Genomic DNA, 15,869 nt, shown 5'->3' on the forward strand with positions numbered 1-15,869 from the left:
TATGTGAGAAAGCAAGAAGAGCTTACAGGTCGGGGTAGGATGCATGATGCCACATTCCCGTTGCCGTCCTCCCACTTAGCCCTGAACAAGAGGAACAAAGCAGCTGCTTGTACTCACAGTCTGTGCCACCCTGAAGTGGTAGGTGAACTCCCTGAAAGACAGCATCACAAGAGGCCACCGGTGTGTCGTTTCCTGGGGAAGAAAACAGTATCTGCAGTGAGAGCAGGGTTGAGCATCCTGGGATGTCTCCAAGGCTGTCATGGCAAGCAGAGCACATCTCTGCTCCATCGAGCGATCCTACAGCAGTCTATGGAGGAACAGCACCTCCATGCTCAGCTATGGAGACAGGCTGAGCAGGACAAAAAGCACTTAAACACTTTATCCAGCCCCATGAAAGCATCAGCTCAGGAATATGTAGTATCAGTGCACAGGACAGCTGTCTGAGCACAATGCTTCGCACACGTGGGTAGTGTGAACTGAGCCCTTGCCTACCTGTGTGTCTGTGCCATCACTGAAGCCGTCTGTGCTTGCAACATCCTGGCAAGGGTCGCTGGAGACAAGGCCACAAAGGGAAATGGACAGCACAGAGGAGGAGCTGGGGAGACAAGAGGTGGTAAAGCCCTGGAAGGTGCCAGGCACTGCTGTCTCTAACCAGGTTGGAGAGGAGACACCATGGTGACATGGTGCAGTACCCAGCCCACTTGAGGGATGTAGGAACACCAAGGAGCCCTGTCCACTCACTTCATCTCCAAGGTCAGGTTGGTGTTCACTGCTGTCAGCTGGCTGATGGGGATGCGGTAGGTGAAGTTTCCAGTCCTAGGGAGACAGAAAAAGACCTCATTGCAGCAATCCAGCTGGCTGTGAGATGGCCAGGATGGGCTCTGAAGTCCCTTCTCTGGGCTGGAACTGCAGAGGGGTGGGTTCCCCAGGCCAGTTCCCAAGCCAGCTAATCACTGTATCCAGTCCTCCTGCACACTGGGTGAACGAGCAGGGCTGGGCTCAGCAGGAACCCCAGCTCCTGTGCCCAAGGGCTGCCTTGGAGTGATGGCAAGTGAAGGCCCAGGGATCCAGGAATAGCCCATCTGCTTCTGGAGCTCCCCAAGGACTGCCGTCTTCCTCACCTGCATGCACTGCTGGCTGCACAGAACTGGGACTGGATGGCCATATCAATCTCCAGGATCCGGATGGAACGCAGCACTGGGCTTGGCCCTGCGGGTGGGAGATGGGCTATGAAGGAACAGAAAAGGGCTGGCAAGTGAGGAAGAGCCGTGAGAAGGCGGCCAGGGGCCCACCTACCATCCGTGCTGGGGTCTTGTGTGTGGGGCCACTCGCTCACCAGCTGCCTGATGCTGCGCTGCGGCCGGGCCTGCCCCAGTGGGGAGTTGCTGCGGGAGAGCGAGAGGTTGGAGATGTACTTGGATTTGCCCTGGAGGTGGGTGAAGGGGGAGGAGGGGCTGGCATTGGGGCTGCCGAAGCTCTGAGACCTGTCAGGCGTCTTTGGCCGCTTGGTGTAGGAGGTTGCCTTCCTGGTGATGCCCCTGGATTTGGCTTTGATATTTGTCACTGGCTGCAGTGAGGTCTGACTTTGGTCTGTGAAGGAAAGGGAGAGATGTTGTGCTGAGAGGCTGAGGGTCTGGGATTGTCCTGTCCCCTTGTCATGTCCTGTGTCACACTTGCATTTAACAGCCCTTGTGTACGGCAGAGCTAAAGGCAGGGTGAAGGCATGGCCTGGAGCACCTCTCCTTCAAGGACAGGCTGAGGGAGCTGGGCTCATTCTGCCTGGACAAGAGAAGGCTCCAGGACAACTCACTGCAGCTTTTGAGTACTTAAAGGGAGCTGACAAACAGGAGGAGGGCGACTTTTTACATGGGCATGGAGTAATAGGACAAGGGGGAATGGAAATGATAGGAAATTTAGGTTAGACATAAGGAGGAAATTATTTACTCAGAGGGTGGTGAGGCCATGGCACAGCTGCCCAAGGAAACTGTGGGTGCCCCATCCCTGGAGGTGCCCAAGGCCAGGCTGGATGGGGCCCTGCACAACCTGAGCTTGTAGGGGCACCCAGCCCATGGGCAGGGGGTGGAGCTGGTGGGGCTTTGAGGTTTCTTCCAACCCAACCACGTGATCTTTAAGGTTCCTTCCAAACCAACATTCCTATGGTTCTATGACTCCAGGGGTGTTATGGCTGGACAGTGACTGCCTGAGATGCTGCCACTCCTCCTGCAGTAGTGACATAATAAGTGGGCTTGTAAAGCACAGCTCCTGGCCTGCCAAAAGCAAACAGCACTGAGGCTGCACTGCAAACTGCAGTTGCTTTGGCACACTGGCCAGCTCTCATGGTTCCGTACTGGCAGAGCGAGCTCTTCTGTTGCCACTTACCCTGGAAGCAGGACCACGGATGTACAAACCACACCACATCGGCAGCCCAGCAGTCCCTGGGCAGGTGCAGGGTTAGAAAACCAGGTGAGAGGGATCTGGGGCCACGAAGTGATGCAGTAGTGGGACAGAGAGCTCAGCATTGTCCCAGCATCTCCCTCCTGCTGGGATGGGACTTACCTGTCTGATTGGTGACATGAGTAGGGCTGGCCTCAGAGAGGGCAACAGAGGAGGCGTTGGTGGGAGCAGCAGAGCAGCAAGTGGAGAAGCACGGTGGGTTGAAGCAGGCTAGCACACTGTGACCAGGTAAAGCATCGAGTAAGTCGAGCACGTGGGATGTGGCTGCAGGGCAAAGAGCAGAGAGACGGAGTAAGCCAAGAGCACCCTCTGCATCTCTTCTGAGGAGCTCCCAGCACAGAGCCAGCTCCGTGCCATGAGCCTCTGGTGTGGAGCTGCAGCTGCGACCTACCGTGGTGTGTTGGGGTCCTGCTGCTGGCTCTGTCTGATGCAGCTGTGGATCGCACCATCTGTGTTTTGTCGATATTCTGGCTTGACCTGAAACGTAGGAAAGCAGGGGTGAAACTCTGCCACGGGGGATCACTTTGTGGGTGTAGCAGTGAGTGCGGGGATGGAACAAGCAAACAGTGATGGCAGGCAGGGGAAGAGGGGCAAAGCCTGCAGTGATCTGCAAAAAGCAAGACAGGAAAGAAGAACACTAGGCACAAACACAGCACAGACAGCTTGGAGATGCCACAACGGATGGGGTGACAGTTCTGCTTTTCTGGCAAGAATGAGTCTAAGCTGTAGCTCTTCACTGCATAGAAATTTCTCCTGAGCTCATAGCAAAGAAGTGGAAGACCTGACCTGTCCGTTCCCTCCTCACTTCAGTTTTCTCTTTCCCATGTTTTGCTTGTCCTGAAGCCATGTCCTGCCTGTCCTCTTAGCACTGCTCAAGGTTTCTCAAAGAGCCTTCATTCGTTTAGAGACAGCAAAATAACGCTGTCACCTCCAAGAAGTACCTGATTACATATTTCTTTCATTAGTGAGACATGGTGTTGGACTGCTGGAGGAAAAGCAGACCCAGCCTCTGGAGCCAGCCTTTATCCCAGCTAAGATCTACCTCCATCCCTCCACCGCCTTGTCAACACTCACCATGCCCAGCTTTATCTTGCCTCCCATCGTCAATTACTTTTTAACAGCCTCTTGTAAACCTCATGGCATTCTTAAAAGAACAAATTAGCCATACCTTGTGCTGCTCTTCACACAGTATTTTCTTCAAAGAGTGCTGATAGACAAATAGGACCTGTTTACTTCTGAAGGAAAGTGTGTTGCTACAGATCACATTGACAAAGCTGCTTTACACATCTGTTCCTAATTATTAACTCAGCCAGCTTTCCCTGGATTGCAGTGCTGCATTAAAGGCCATGCCTCTCAAACTGCTTTCTGTTTGCTTCTTTTCCTGAAGATGCTTTCCTGCAGAGCCAATGTACAGGAGTGGAGCTCACAGACTGCCTGTTAGTGAGTCAGGCACCAGAAGTGGGTCACTGCCTTTCCAAGTACTCTCAGTGGTGATGGCTCATAAATGGAAGTAGTTAAAGTAGTTCTTTTCCTGCCCTTTTTTTTTGCACGCTAAGCTCACCTGTAATTGAGTGATCCTTCACAATAAAGCTACTCATATACGAAGAGAGTGTAGGAACATCTCTGGGGCTAATTCTTTAATCTTCTTCCTTTCTAAGTATTGCCTATTCTTGCTCTACCTGCAGTGTGCAATTTCTTTAGTTAGCCTTTGATGCACTGGTTCTTCACTCTGCTGATCATAATTCCCCTTTCATACTGCCTGACATGGTTTGATGGGCACTACAGTGATTGGTGTGTGGTTGGATCTGATGATCTTACAGGTCTTTTCCAACCTTAAGGACTCTATGGCATAACTCCTGGAACCTCGCTTGCTGAGCCGCCACATTTTGCTCAAGATTTTGTCTTCTGTGGTGCAGATGGAAAAAAAAGAAGGGGAACTAAGAGAAGGGATGCAGCATTTAAGTAACAGTATAATGAAAGAGTAACATACCGTGGGCACAGAGCAACTGGGACCCCGGGACCCCTGTGCCGAAAGAGGGCCAGTAGACAGGCAGTGGGCACAGCAAAAGAGCTATGGGGCAGTGAACAGAGAAGGGAAGTAAAGGGAGGCAATGGAAGAGGATGTGGGTGATGGAAATGAAAAGAAAGGGAAAATTAAAGAGAAAATGGAAACAAAATGAATTGGATGGAAGTTGTAACCAGAAGTTAAGGGAGAGAAGTAGGATGGGGAAAAGAAAGAGAGAAAGATGTTCATTATATGGTGCCACGAGCTCCTGAAGGAGCAAAGTGTGCTGAAACTGAATGCCCAGCACAGGCTGACTGTGTGCATGCCTGACATTCTTTCCACACTAAGGAAAACCTTTGCTTCCTACAGACGAGTCCAACCCCACAATTCAGTGCTGGGACTTTGCTGTTTTAGTGCAGCAGAAGAGGCACCCAAATAACATTCAGACAGACCACGAGTAATGGTCAGCAGCCAACCATCAGCACGTTTTCTTTTTTTCTGCTCCTCACTTCTTGCTGCAAACAGTTTAAGGCTTGGGCACATGATGCATTTGACTGGCTTTACAGCTGTGGTCAATAACCCCACAGCAGCTGCTCCTCTTGCCTTAGTCTGCCCCAGCCACCACATCCATCCCATGGAGCCCAGAGATACCCACCCTTCAATATCCACAAGGTCCTCCTCGCTGCGCAAGCTCAGCACGTAGAGCGTGGACATGGACACCACACTGCAAAGACAAAGGTCCAGGCTGAGGATGGAGCAGTGGACATGGCACGGTGCTGACCTGCTGCCAAAGGATTTCAGTCCACAAATGAGTCTGTAGGTCCACTGACCACCCCATGGATGGCAGAGTAAGCTGGACTTCTTTGTTCTCAGACACTGATATGCTTCCCTACCACGGTGCTGGGAAGCCTTGAGGATGCAGTAAGGAGAGAGACCACTCCTGAGAACTGTGCTTCAAAGAACTGCCAGTTTGGTTGGCGCAGCCTAAACCGAGCTGATGAGATGGAGGGAGGGAGACCTGGATGTGTGGTCCCACCTGAAGGCCATGATGATCACCAAGGCAATGATGGTGCCTTGCAGGAAGCGCTGACTGATGCAGGCCTGCTCCGGGACGACCGATGGCGACTACAAGAGAGAAATCCCAAGCTCAGGTCGGGTCCTCTGGTCCTCCCTGCTTCTGAGCATATCACATCCGAAGCTTTCCTCCTGCTCCCCTGTGAGCCCCCAGCCCCCTCAGAGCAAAGCCAAAAAACGCCTCCGTTGGGCACAGACAAAATGGAAGGAGAGATCAAGAAAGTGGGAGGAGACAGGGCTTCTCCCTCTGCAGCATGTGCAGGAAAACACTGCAGAACTACACAGAATGTTGTTCCCAGAAAGTTCCCCACACAGCAAGGCTTGTTTGGGAGCAGTACCTTACCTTGCTGGCTATCTTGTGAGGCCTCTTTTTGTGGGGCACGCTTCCTGCACGGCTGAACTGGCTTCCCGTTTGGCTGCAAGAAGAAAAGGTTCTCAGGCAAAAAGGCAACTCTGTGTGAAGTGACAAAGTCCTGCCACCCAGCCTGCTCCAGGGGGCAGACACAGTGCTGGTACAGAGCCTGAATTCTGCTCCAAACTTTCATAAGCTGGCACAGGTTAGTAAGACAATTTGGAAACTCTTTGCTCTGAGAAAGGCACTCGCTAACTCTGGAAAAATGTGGTGACCATTTTATAGTATTTTGGGGGGGAGCTGGTCTGAGAGCACAATGTTGGTATGTGGATGCTAGAGCTGCCTCAGCACTCTAAAACAACTCCAGACCAAATGACAACTGCCAATACCCTACCAATCTTCCCTCCTCCCCTCCCGTCTCTCCCAAAATGAGCTGCCATTCAGGACTGCCTGGGGTCCCTGGAGGTGTTCAAGAAATGTGTGGATACGGCACTGAGGGCACGGTTAGTGGGTATGGATGGGTTGATGACGGACTTGGTGATCCTAGAAGTCCTTTCCAGCCTTAATGGTTCTATGAAAAGAGCCCTTTGGACTCTTGCCCTCAGCATGCCCATACCTGAACGCCCCAGAGCTCACAGTTGACTTCATGCTGTCAAGGCGTTTGAGCTTGGCCAACTTGTGGCTCCATCTCTCCAGCTCATCAATGCGGGTCTCCAGGTTGTCCGTCAGCTTGCACAGCTCCTTCACAGCTCCCACGTTCTCCATGAAGATGCGCTCCTGCCATGGAACAGGTCAAACAGTCAGCAAGAACAAGAGAGATGCTCTTAAAAAAACCAAAGGATCCCTGATGCACTAAGTTCAGCCCTGGCCATTCTCGCTCTAGGCACTGAGGAGGGAGAGATGCAGGAGAGAGCTGGCAGCTTTGGGAGAGCAGTGAGATCCATCCTCTCAACACCCAGAGCAGCATACAGGGCTGCCACAGGTTACAGTGAGTTCAGGCACACAGGTGCTCTTGGTTATCTTGACATAACCACCTTATCTTATCTAGAAAGGAGATTATGACCAAGAGCCTCCCTGCAGGAGGCTGCCAACAAGAAGCCTATCTTGAGGGAGATGCTGACAACATTCAACAACATCAGGCAAGCTCCTCCCTGCAGATGTCTGCTGTCAACTCAGGTCAGCTCCTGCCATTTGAAAGATCAACCAAGTCTGAAACTCATATGGATGGTATTGGTTTAGAAGCGTTCCCTGTTTCACGCTTTCCCTGTTCCAGCTTTACAGCTCTCCCAGAAACCCAGGTACAACAGCCTTTCCAGCTTCCCTGCCCTTCCTGTCCCTTCAGGCTGCCACTGACCTTGTTCACCACTAGGAAGTTCTCCAGGGTCTTCCCATTGGAAAAGACCAGGTCCCCGGTGTCCTTCACTGCTTCAGGGAGGATCTCCTTCACCTCTTGAGCAATGACACCTGTGTGGAAATGGCACAGTGGCTCTCAGGACTCTGGGCAGCACTCCTCCTGCCACAGCTCTTCCTCTGACCCGAGAGATTATGGACAGGAGCTCTCTGTGCTGGGGACAGTACAGGGTGCACACAGTATCCTGAACAGAGCTCATCAGAGGCCCACAGACCACCGAGTCTCAGCAGAGGAACCACAGGAGGCCACAGTGAAGCGTCCCCAGAGCCCTCTCCAGGCTGAACAAGCCCAGCTCCAGCGCTGCAGACACAAGCAGGGTAGCACAATGCAGGGTCTGTACCTGTCTCAGAGGTGTTGTCGATGCCCACCGTAGCTGCAAACTCAGGTGTGTAGTTGTAGTGCACCAGCCGCATCCGTGAGATCCTCTTCAGCTGCTCTGTGGTGTCCACCTGGGACAAAACAGAGACATGCATCTCCTAAGTGGGGGTTTGCTTCCTTACATCCCATTGCTCTGACCCCAGATGGCAAAACTCACAATGGTTCACCTTTATGACAGGTCCCAAGGGCAAGAGGCACTGTGTGAGAGGGCCCTGAGGCCTGCTCTGAGCCATGTCAGTGAAGCCCAGCCTGGTTTGCTCAGCTCTTACCTCCTGGATGTCCTCTTTCACTCGGACATCTGATGGATGCATCAGGGAACCCATCACCTTCACGTTGCCATGGACCACGAGGGCTTCATCGGGGCGGTCCGTGTTGATGCCCACCCGACCATGGTGGAACACGGTATCAGGGAGCTGAGCCCGCTGCCAGAGCACATCGCTGTCACTCTCAAACTGGCCAGGGTTGGAGGCCTGGGAAGAGGCAGGAGAAAAAGGCAGAGATAAGCAGATGCACCCCAGTGACACAGCTGTGTCCTTGATCTGCAAATGGGAGTCAAGGGTGGGGAAGATCTCAGGTGAAGGGGGACAGATTGATCAAAGTGGCTTGAGAAGCTGGAGAGGACTTTTGAGATTAAAAGCTCATGACGCAAGACCCTGGTGGAGGTGCCTTCTCTACAGCACGAAGCTATAGGAACACCTGGAGGCTGAGCTGCAACAGCACCTGCCCTACAGCAGGGACAGCAGAAAGCTGACAGACAGCACAAGAAGACAAGTGAGGCTGTGAAGGTGTTAGAGCTTTGCAGCAGCACAAAGGAAAGTGGCAGGGACAGGGATACACTGCCAGTTCTGGGAACAAATCCCAGCCTGCTTTTGCAGTCTTGGCATTCATCTGCTGGCCCTGACCAAGCCTCTTTCATCAGGAACCAAGGTTACGCCTGCTCTGCTCCTCTCCCTAAAGGAATATCCTTGCTTTCTTGAGCTGTGTTATCTCAGTCCTCAGAGCTCTTACAATTCCAACTCAACACAAGGACATCTGGAGTCCATAAGTGACACAGCTGTTGTTCCTGGCTCCACAGTCCCCCAAATCCCACTGTTCTGCAACCTGCTGGGATGGAGCACCACAGGCTGCCTGCAGTTCCCTGCAGTTCTGGGCACCCTGGAGGCTGCACAATTCCTTTTACGTCAGTCTGCAGACTTCAAGGTCCTTCTCTTTGCATTTTACCTGCTACCTTCAGCCCGCAGAGCTAAACACTCATTAAAAGAGCCCTGGGAAAGCCCAAGGATGATGGGCTCCTCCTGCCGCTCTGCATTCCCATCTGAACGCTGCTGCACAAAGTGCAGCCATGGCAGGGCACCCAGTCCTTCTGCACCAAGGGGTCTTGTCCCTGCTGTGGAATCCTCACAACACCATTCCCTCACTCCCAGCAGCTCTACTGTAAGCACCAGTGCAAGGTCAGGGCAAGGAGACACCTTCCCTGTCCCGCAACAAGTTCTTGCATGCCCTGAGGCTGCTCCAACCATGCAGGTGTGGAAAGGCTGGAATGAGAATGCAGGCATGGACAGGGACAGCCATGGGCAAGGATAGCTGCAAGCAAGGCAGCGTTGGAAAAGGGAAGAAATGGCTGGGAGGGGAAAGCACTGAAAAGCTAGAGAGGTGCAGGAGAACTGCCCAGTTCATCCAGCAAAGGGCTATGGGAGGAGAGGAGGACTTACTCGGACAATGATGCGCTCAGAGATGTGGGCTGCAAGTGTGTAGTTCTGGTTCTGTGCATGTGCCTGCAGGGCTACCACAAGCATGAAATACCTGTCAAGAGGGGAGAGAGGTCAGGGTGCCATCCTGCACTGCAAACTGCTGCATCTGCCTCAAGGACAGGGCACCAGGCTGTCACAGGGAGCTGTACACATCCCCTCTCCCCTGTCCACAACCCCTTGTAGAATGGGGGAGACCACAGTGGCCACAGCAGACATCTCCCGTCCTCCGTGAGAAAAAGATGGCCAGCATAGGGCCTGTTGCCTCCCAAAGCAAGGGCTGGCACATCCGCAGGCCCTGAGTGCACAGAACAATTTGTAAAGGCGTCCCTGCTCTTCACCTCTGGTCTGGGTTAGGTTTTCCTTTCTTTCTCATGTTGTTAGCCGTGGTCTCGCTGAAGTGCAGCCGCCCCACAGTGACCTTAGTGACCTGCTCTGGAGGCAGGTTGACCCTGTCGAAGAGAAAACACAGGAGCAAGTGAGGATGCTTCTGGAGAGGAGGCTCCTTGAGGAACGGCCATCTCCTGTCCTGCTCCACTATGGTAGGGCTACAAATTGGGCACAAAAGGGAGCGGGCAGCAAAAAGGGAGGAAAACTCTGCTGTGGGCAGTAAAACTGGAGGGTGTGCTACCCACAGTGCTCTCCTGAGCCTTCCCATGAACCCCCCCTTCCCCAGCCACCCTTGCTATTGCTTATTCCCCACCCTCACTCACGTGACAGGGTTGAAGGGCCGTTTGCTGCGGTCGGACTGCGACTGCTCGATGTTGATCGACTGGTTCAGGGCCTCTAGCTGGAGAGAAAGATTTGGGGATGTGATGAAGAGTGGAAAGCCGAGACTTTCCCCTTCCCACTGCCTCCCCAACCCCTCCTGCACAACCAACACGCAATGCCTAACTTGGTGCGGCTCTGGCAGAGGGTGAATAGATCTTCCCAAATGCCTCTAGAAGCAAGAGGAAACCCTGGGATGCCCAGGGAGCAACTGAATCCAAATTAGAGTCCTATCTCAAGAGCTGAAGATCAAGGATCACCTTCAGCATTCTCCTGCACACACCCCTACAACTCAGCATATGAAAGATGTGGTTGCCTGATCTCAGCTCCCCTTCTCCCTGCTGCATTCGCTTGGCTCCTGCTTGCCTTCACTCCGTGCAGCTTCAGGTAGAAGCACTCTAAGGGTTTCAGGCCCTCGGGGGTCTTCACATACTTGGGATCTCCAAGCATGCCGATGTAGACCGTGACCTGGAAGTGATTCTTCTTCTGGCACACAAAGGCATCGTCGCCCACAGAGAAGTTGAACCCTTTGTCAGCATCCACGCGGTAGGTGAGCATGGGGCTGTGGAAAAGGCAGCAGACATTAGGCCAGAGCCCCGAGCACATCACGAGAGGCTAAGCTCCCAGCTACAGAGGCAGCGCAGGGCCTGTGGGGCACGGCACGTGGCAGCACCGAGGCCAGGGATCCCACAGGCCCATTGGTTTTACCCACCACATTCTTGATGTTGCCCACATGCCTAGTTCCTGTGGAATCGGCAAGGTCTGAGTGGGAGGAGGAGGATGCTGCTGCCCGGCCAACACACACCAGCTGGGTTGGTTTAATCTCCATCTCCTTAATGGGCTGGTTGCCACGGGAATGAGGGAAATATGTGGCCTTTAAGCAAGTCCCTTTTTCTCTCACTGCTGAAGAACTCAGACCAGGCAGGTGGGCCCCTGGGATGCATCTCAGCCCCTCGAGAATCTCCAGCAGAAGACCAAAATCCCACATTTTCCCCTTTATTTTTGTGCTTAAACACTTAGAAGGCAAAAGGTGGCTCAGTCTGGCCTCTGATATCAGCCTTAAAACTCACTGAGCACTTTTCTACAGGAGGGTTAATGTTGGAGGAGATCGGGGGGCCCATTCCCAGTAACACTGGGATGCAACTCCTCATCTCTTGCACCCGAGGGACTATGCAGACTCTGAACACAGGCCAGATGGTGGAAGCAGAGCACTATCTTAGTCCAGAAGCACGAAAGGAATTCCATTCTACTGCTGCTTACCTCCCAGCCTTAGCCATAAGGTCTGGTCTCAGGAGCCAGAGCTTTATCAGGCCCTACGATCCTCTGTGCTCACCCAGGGATGGAGGAACCCTTTTCCCATTTGCTTTCACCCCTCTGCCACCTCAGCTGTTTCCACTTGAAGGCAGGTTGTACTTCCAAACCACATCTGCTTCAAAACCATGCTCTGCTTAACATCACTCAAACTGATGGCTGCTAAGCATATGCCAAAACAGACGAAGACTGTCAGGCTGAGTCTCATTCCCTGAGTTCCCAAAGGACTCAGGCTGTGATCAGTGTCACCCCCCAACATGGGGTGCACGGGAGGGCATCTCCACTGCCACACATCCTAGCTTTCATCTTAACCCACGGGGAACGCAGCCAGCATGGGGACCTGGGTGTCTCTGCCACCCCATCCCTGTGCTCGGAGGCTGGGGAAGGCAGGAGTAGCTCCTAGGGTCAGGAACAACAGCAGCCAATGGTTTGGGGGCAGCGAGAGCAAGGCTAGCTCCCAATGAGCGTGAGGGCCAGAGGGCAAAACATCAGGAAGAAAAGGTCGAGGGTCAAATGGATTATTTTGGGCAGAACGCCCCGCTGACAAAAGCAGATTAACGCAGGGCTCAGAAGGCCAGGATCAGAGGAGAGGAGGTTTCAGGGGTTACCAACTCCTCATGCTGGGACCCACACTTATGGGAGTGGGGAGTGCTCTCGTCCTCTAAGGGAAGACAATGCAAGGAAAAATGTCTCTGATAATGAGGGGATCAGCATTCACATCTGTTGCAGAAAACAGGATTGTCAGAGGGAAGTTCTTATGCCATCAGCTTTCTTTATGCAAGGAGATTCTCCTCCATCTCTTTCCTATTCCAGATTCCCCATTATTTCAACCATTCCTAAGCCATCATGTCTGGAATGCCCCATAGCTGAGGGTCTGCTCAGTAATTTCATGCTTTGTTCTCCTTCCAGGCTTCCAGCACCATCTCAGCCCATATTCACCAACACCTGAAATACATTCAGGACTGGACCACATCAGGCTGCTCTCTGTCCCCTGTGCGCTCTGCAGCTGTTGGTGCTGGCTGTAGGGTCGCTTATTCCAAACCAGGCTTCCAAAAGCTTGCTTGATGGGAAGAGACTGCAGTGCTAGCCTTCCCCTCAAACTGCCTTACCTCAAACTGTAAATACTTGGGGAGAGAGAGGAGGGAGCCTGCTGGTATTTATCAGAGTGCACTGTCAGGGAGATGGATTACTTCTGCTCCTGAGAGTAAATTAGTGAGCTGCCTGGTTCCAGGCCTCTTTGGCACCGCTGCTGGAAACCACCTAACCCTTTTGAAGGTTCAGCAAGTCTGAAACCACAAAATCAGTGCAAAAGGCCAAGGAGAAACACACTATCAATAAAACTAATCTGGAGACTTAGGTCTCCTTCAAGCAACACAGATTCCTCAGCCCACATAACCAAAGCCTGACATAAACCAAGCATGCTAAGGCACAGATTTCCAGGCACCTCCACTCCAATCCATAAAGGAGCCCTTCTTTCCTCCCTCTGTCCTCTCCTCAACTTCCTTAACTCAAACTGCTTCTAAGGAAACTACAGCCTACAGTCCCACAACCATACCTGCAGGCCTGGAGAGCTCAGCTCCCTTCGCTCTTCTCCTGGTTACAGCCCCTGGGCACAAGGAATCTGTTACCATCCTATGACAAGGTTCATTGGCACCAGGCACATCTCTCAGAAGGCAGAAAAGCTACCCAGGAACCGCAGAATTTGCTCAGGTTTTCCCTGTGCTAAGCCCAGCTCAACAGCTGGGAAGGAGCCTGGCTCTGAGATACAGCCCAGATCAGCAGTACATGAGAAATGGCTGACGGGCATGGAAGGATACACCTGAGGAACAAAAAATCTTTTGGTACTGGTTACCAGTGCCTTCACCAAGAGCAGCACGAGTAGGAATTGATGGAAGAAAAGGCCTCCTCACATCTCTGAGGCAGAACCGGAGGAAGATCAAGCACTACGAACCTGAGAAATCTGCCTCTATGGGGGCTGCCAGCACTTGTCTTGCTCCATGGAGAAACACAGGCTGTGTTTCTGGATGCAGGTTTTTCACCATATACCCAGGTGGGCCTACAGCTTCTGAGAACTCAGCCTCCTGTACAGGGCACACAGCTGCTTGTTGGGTGCAGCAGTCACTGCTGAAACGCTGGCGAGCTCTTGAAACCACACTGGGATAAGAAACTCAACGGTTTCCTATGGGCTGGTGGTTCAGCCTCTCTCCTTAACATGCCTTTCTGGCCTTGTCTGGAGAGCAAGGGCAGGAAAAAATCAGGTGATTCAGATGATTCAGATTCCTGGGGCTGTGAATAGGTTGTGGGCACGTGGATCACAGGAGAGAAAATATGCTTCCCCTAGGGGCAGGAAACCATAACAGCACATATAAAGTGCATGACAGCTAAAAACAGGCTGGGAAGGGCTGGCTCTTGCTTAATGATCCCAGAGGAAACTAACGTGGAAGTACTCACAGGTCTCAAAGAGACACTCATTTGTTGAGTGCACCAAAAAGGAAGAAAGAGACTCCTGCCTGCTGAAACATTAGTTGGTTGTCCAAAAAAAAAAAAAAAAAGAAGGAAAAAAAGCCCTTGCAGAAGAAGAGAAAGTTGAGAAAGTTGAGCTTGTGCAGTTCCTCCCAGCTCTATTCTGCTGCAGTGCTGCACCAAGACACCCATTTAAATGATCTCCTACTTAGAAAGAGACGTGGTCTCAGTTTGCACAACCTCTCCTGGAGCTACCTGACTGCTGAGCTGCCACAAAGAGGGAAGAGACCCCTGAGCTTACGTGCTGCAGAAAATGCAGCTTATCAATCCTTCATCTCTTCTTTTGGGTCGAATCCAGCACCACAGCAAACCACACGGGGGTTCCTAAAATTGAGCAAAGCCATTTCAAAGGAATTCAGCCATTACGCAACTGGGCCACGACCTAAATGCAGCACAAGTAGGTTTGCTCTGGCTTCCACCCTAAATCCTAAAAGCAGGAATTAGCAAGTGACCCCGAGCACAGAGCTGAGGAAGGTGGTAGGACAGGGTTGGGTTTACAGGAGTTGAAAGCTGCACTCTGCAGCACTCCAATGACTGCAGTGCAGTGTTAGTGTGCCTGTGCAATATCAGGGCGTGCAACAAACCTCTTCACAGGAGCTGTGACGTGTTTCAGGTGAGAAACACCTGAAACATGTTTACCAGCATGGGTAAACAGAGAGATGGAAGGCAAAGGAGGGCTCATTGTGTCAAAGAGAAAACCGAGGTCACGTACAGAGCTTATTGGACCCTGCTGACTACAAAAGGTGTGTTTGTGCTTCCGTCACAAAGGGAAACTCCTGCTGGCACTGATAGCAGATGAGAGGCCACTCTTGGGACCAGGAAGGTGGCTTTATCAGGTGGGAAAAGCTCAGTGCTGTAGCTGCCCAGTGATGTCCAGGCCCTGGCTGAAAACCAAGCACTAAAGATGAGAAAACAGTTTGGCAAAGGGAGCACATTGGGAAGCTGCCAGGCCACGACACATTAAAGAAAAGATTCACACCGCAGAGGAAACAAAGTTGAAGCAGAGGTCTGCAGAGGACTATGGAAACAGTTTGGTAAAACAGAAGCAAACACCTCCCAAACTTTAGCCTCTCCTAGGAAAACAGCCACAAATGCGGCCTTTGCAAATGGCAGGGTGTCACCAAAGAAGTAACCATCAGTCACGTCTCTGCAGAGCTCTCAAGCCACATGTCCTTGTCCTACCTTGAGCACCATCTGGGCAAGCTATGATGACAGCCCTGGGTTATTTGGCATCGCAAGCAGAGCACTCCATCCTTCATGTCCCTCAGGAGGACCCTACCAGCCTCTGGCTGTCCAGAAAGAGAAGGAAGGGAAACAGGGCAGTCTGCTTAGTTCCTGGAAGCCTGCCTGCTGCCTGCCTGCTCTCAGTCACCTCTGAGGAATGTAGGGAGGATCCAGAGTGGGTTCCTCCTGAGCACTGTTTCCTACAAGGCTTGTTCACACTCTGCCTCCACCCTCTACCCCAGCTTTCTTCTCTGCCTGCACTCCTGGTCTCTCCACCCCTCCTAGTTTTCCAGCTACCCTCCAACCTTCCCCTCTTTCTTTCTCTCCTCTCCTCCACCCATCAACCACTCCTCCTCCTCAGGCTCCTCTCTGCACTGCTCTCAACGTGTGCTGAAGTGGCTCTGGATTATCCTCAGTCATTCCTGCTATGCATTGTCCTGGAAATCCTAACGCACCTTTTAAAACCCTGGAGCTTTTAAAACCCTGGAGCTTTAAAACCCCCTGGAGCCTGGCCAGGGGGAAAGCGTGCTGCACATCCACACCGTGCTCAGGCACAAGGTGTATTTGCCAAAAGACTCTCCCAGTGGCAGCCCAAGGTCTGAGTGGCTGCCTCCAATGCTG

At 52.4% G+C, this 15,869-nt stretch overlaps 1 protein-coding gene across 4 annotated transcripts in view; it reads right to left on the minus strand.

Moving 5' to 3' along the window:
* Positions 1-15,869, minus strand: part of MYRF (myelin regulatory factor) — a 39,254-nt gene that overhangs the window by 3,586 nt on the left and 19,799 nt on the right. For 3 of the 4 annotated variants that reach the window (XM_048949556.1, XM_048949554.1, XM_048949557.1), the window contains 18 exons: positions 10,557-10,752; positions 10,136-10,212; positions 9,764-9,874; positions 9,387-9,477; positions 7,944-8,144; positions 7,637-7,745; positions 7,240-7,349; positions 6,502-6,662; positions 5,877-5,949; positions 5,496-5,584; positions 5,115-5,183; positions 2,846-2,931; positions 2,557-2,718; positions 1,297-1,590; positions 1,122-1,209; positions 742-816; positions 493-595; positions 118-192 (listed from right to left, as the gene is read on the minus strand). In XM_048949556.1, the coding sequence (XP_048805513.1) occupies positions 118-192; positions 493-595; positions 742-816; positions 1,122-1,209; positions 1,297-1,590; positions 2,557-2,718; positions 2,846-2,931; positions 5,115-5,183; positions 5,496-5,584; positions 5,877-5,949; positions 6,502-6,662; positions 7,240-7,349; positions 7,637-7,745; positions 7,944-8,144; positions 9,387-9,477; positions 9,764-9,874; positions 10,136-10,212; positions 10,557-10,752 (2,170 nt within the window). The remainder of the gene's footprint in view (positions 1-117; positions 193-492; positions 596-741; positions 817-1,121; positions 1,210-1,296; positions 1,591-2,556; positions 2,719-2,845; positions 2,932-5,114; positions 5,184-5,495; positions 5,585-5,876; positions 5,950-6,501; positions 6,663-7,239; positions 7,350-7,636; positions 7,746-7,943; positions 8,145-9,386; positions 9,478-9,763; positions 9,875-10,135; positions 10,213-10,556; positions 10,753-15,869) is intronic. The other variant, XM_048949555.1, reaches the window with a different exon arrangement.

Source organism: Lagopus muta, chromosome 6 (genome assembly GCF_023343835.1).
Source record: "Lagopus muta isolate bLagMut1 chromosome 6, bLagMut1 primary, whole genome shotgun sequence".
NCBI classification, from domain to species: Eukaryota; Metazoa; Chordata; class Aves; order Galliformes; family Phasianidae; genus Lagopus; species Lagopus muta.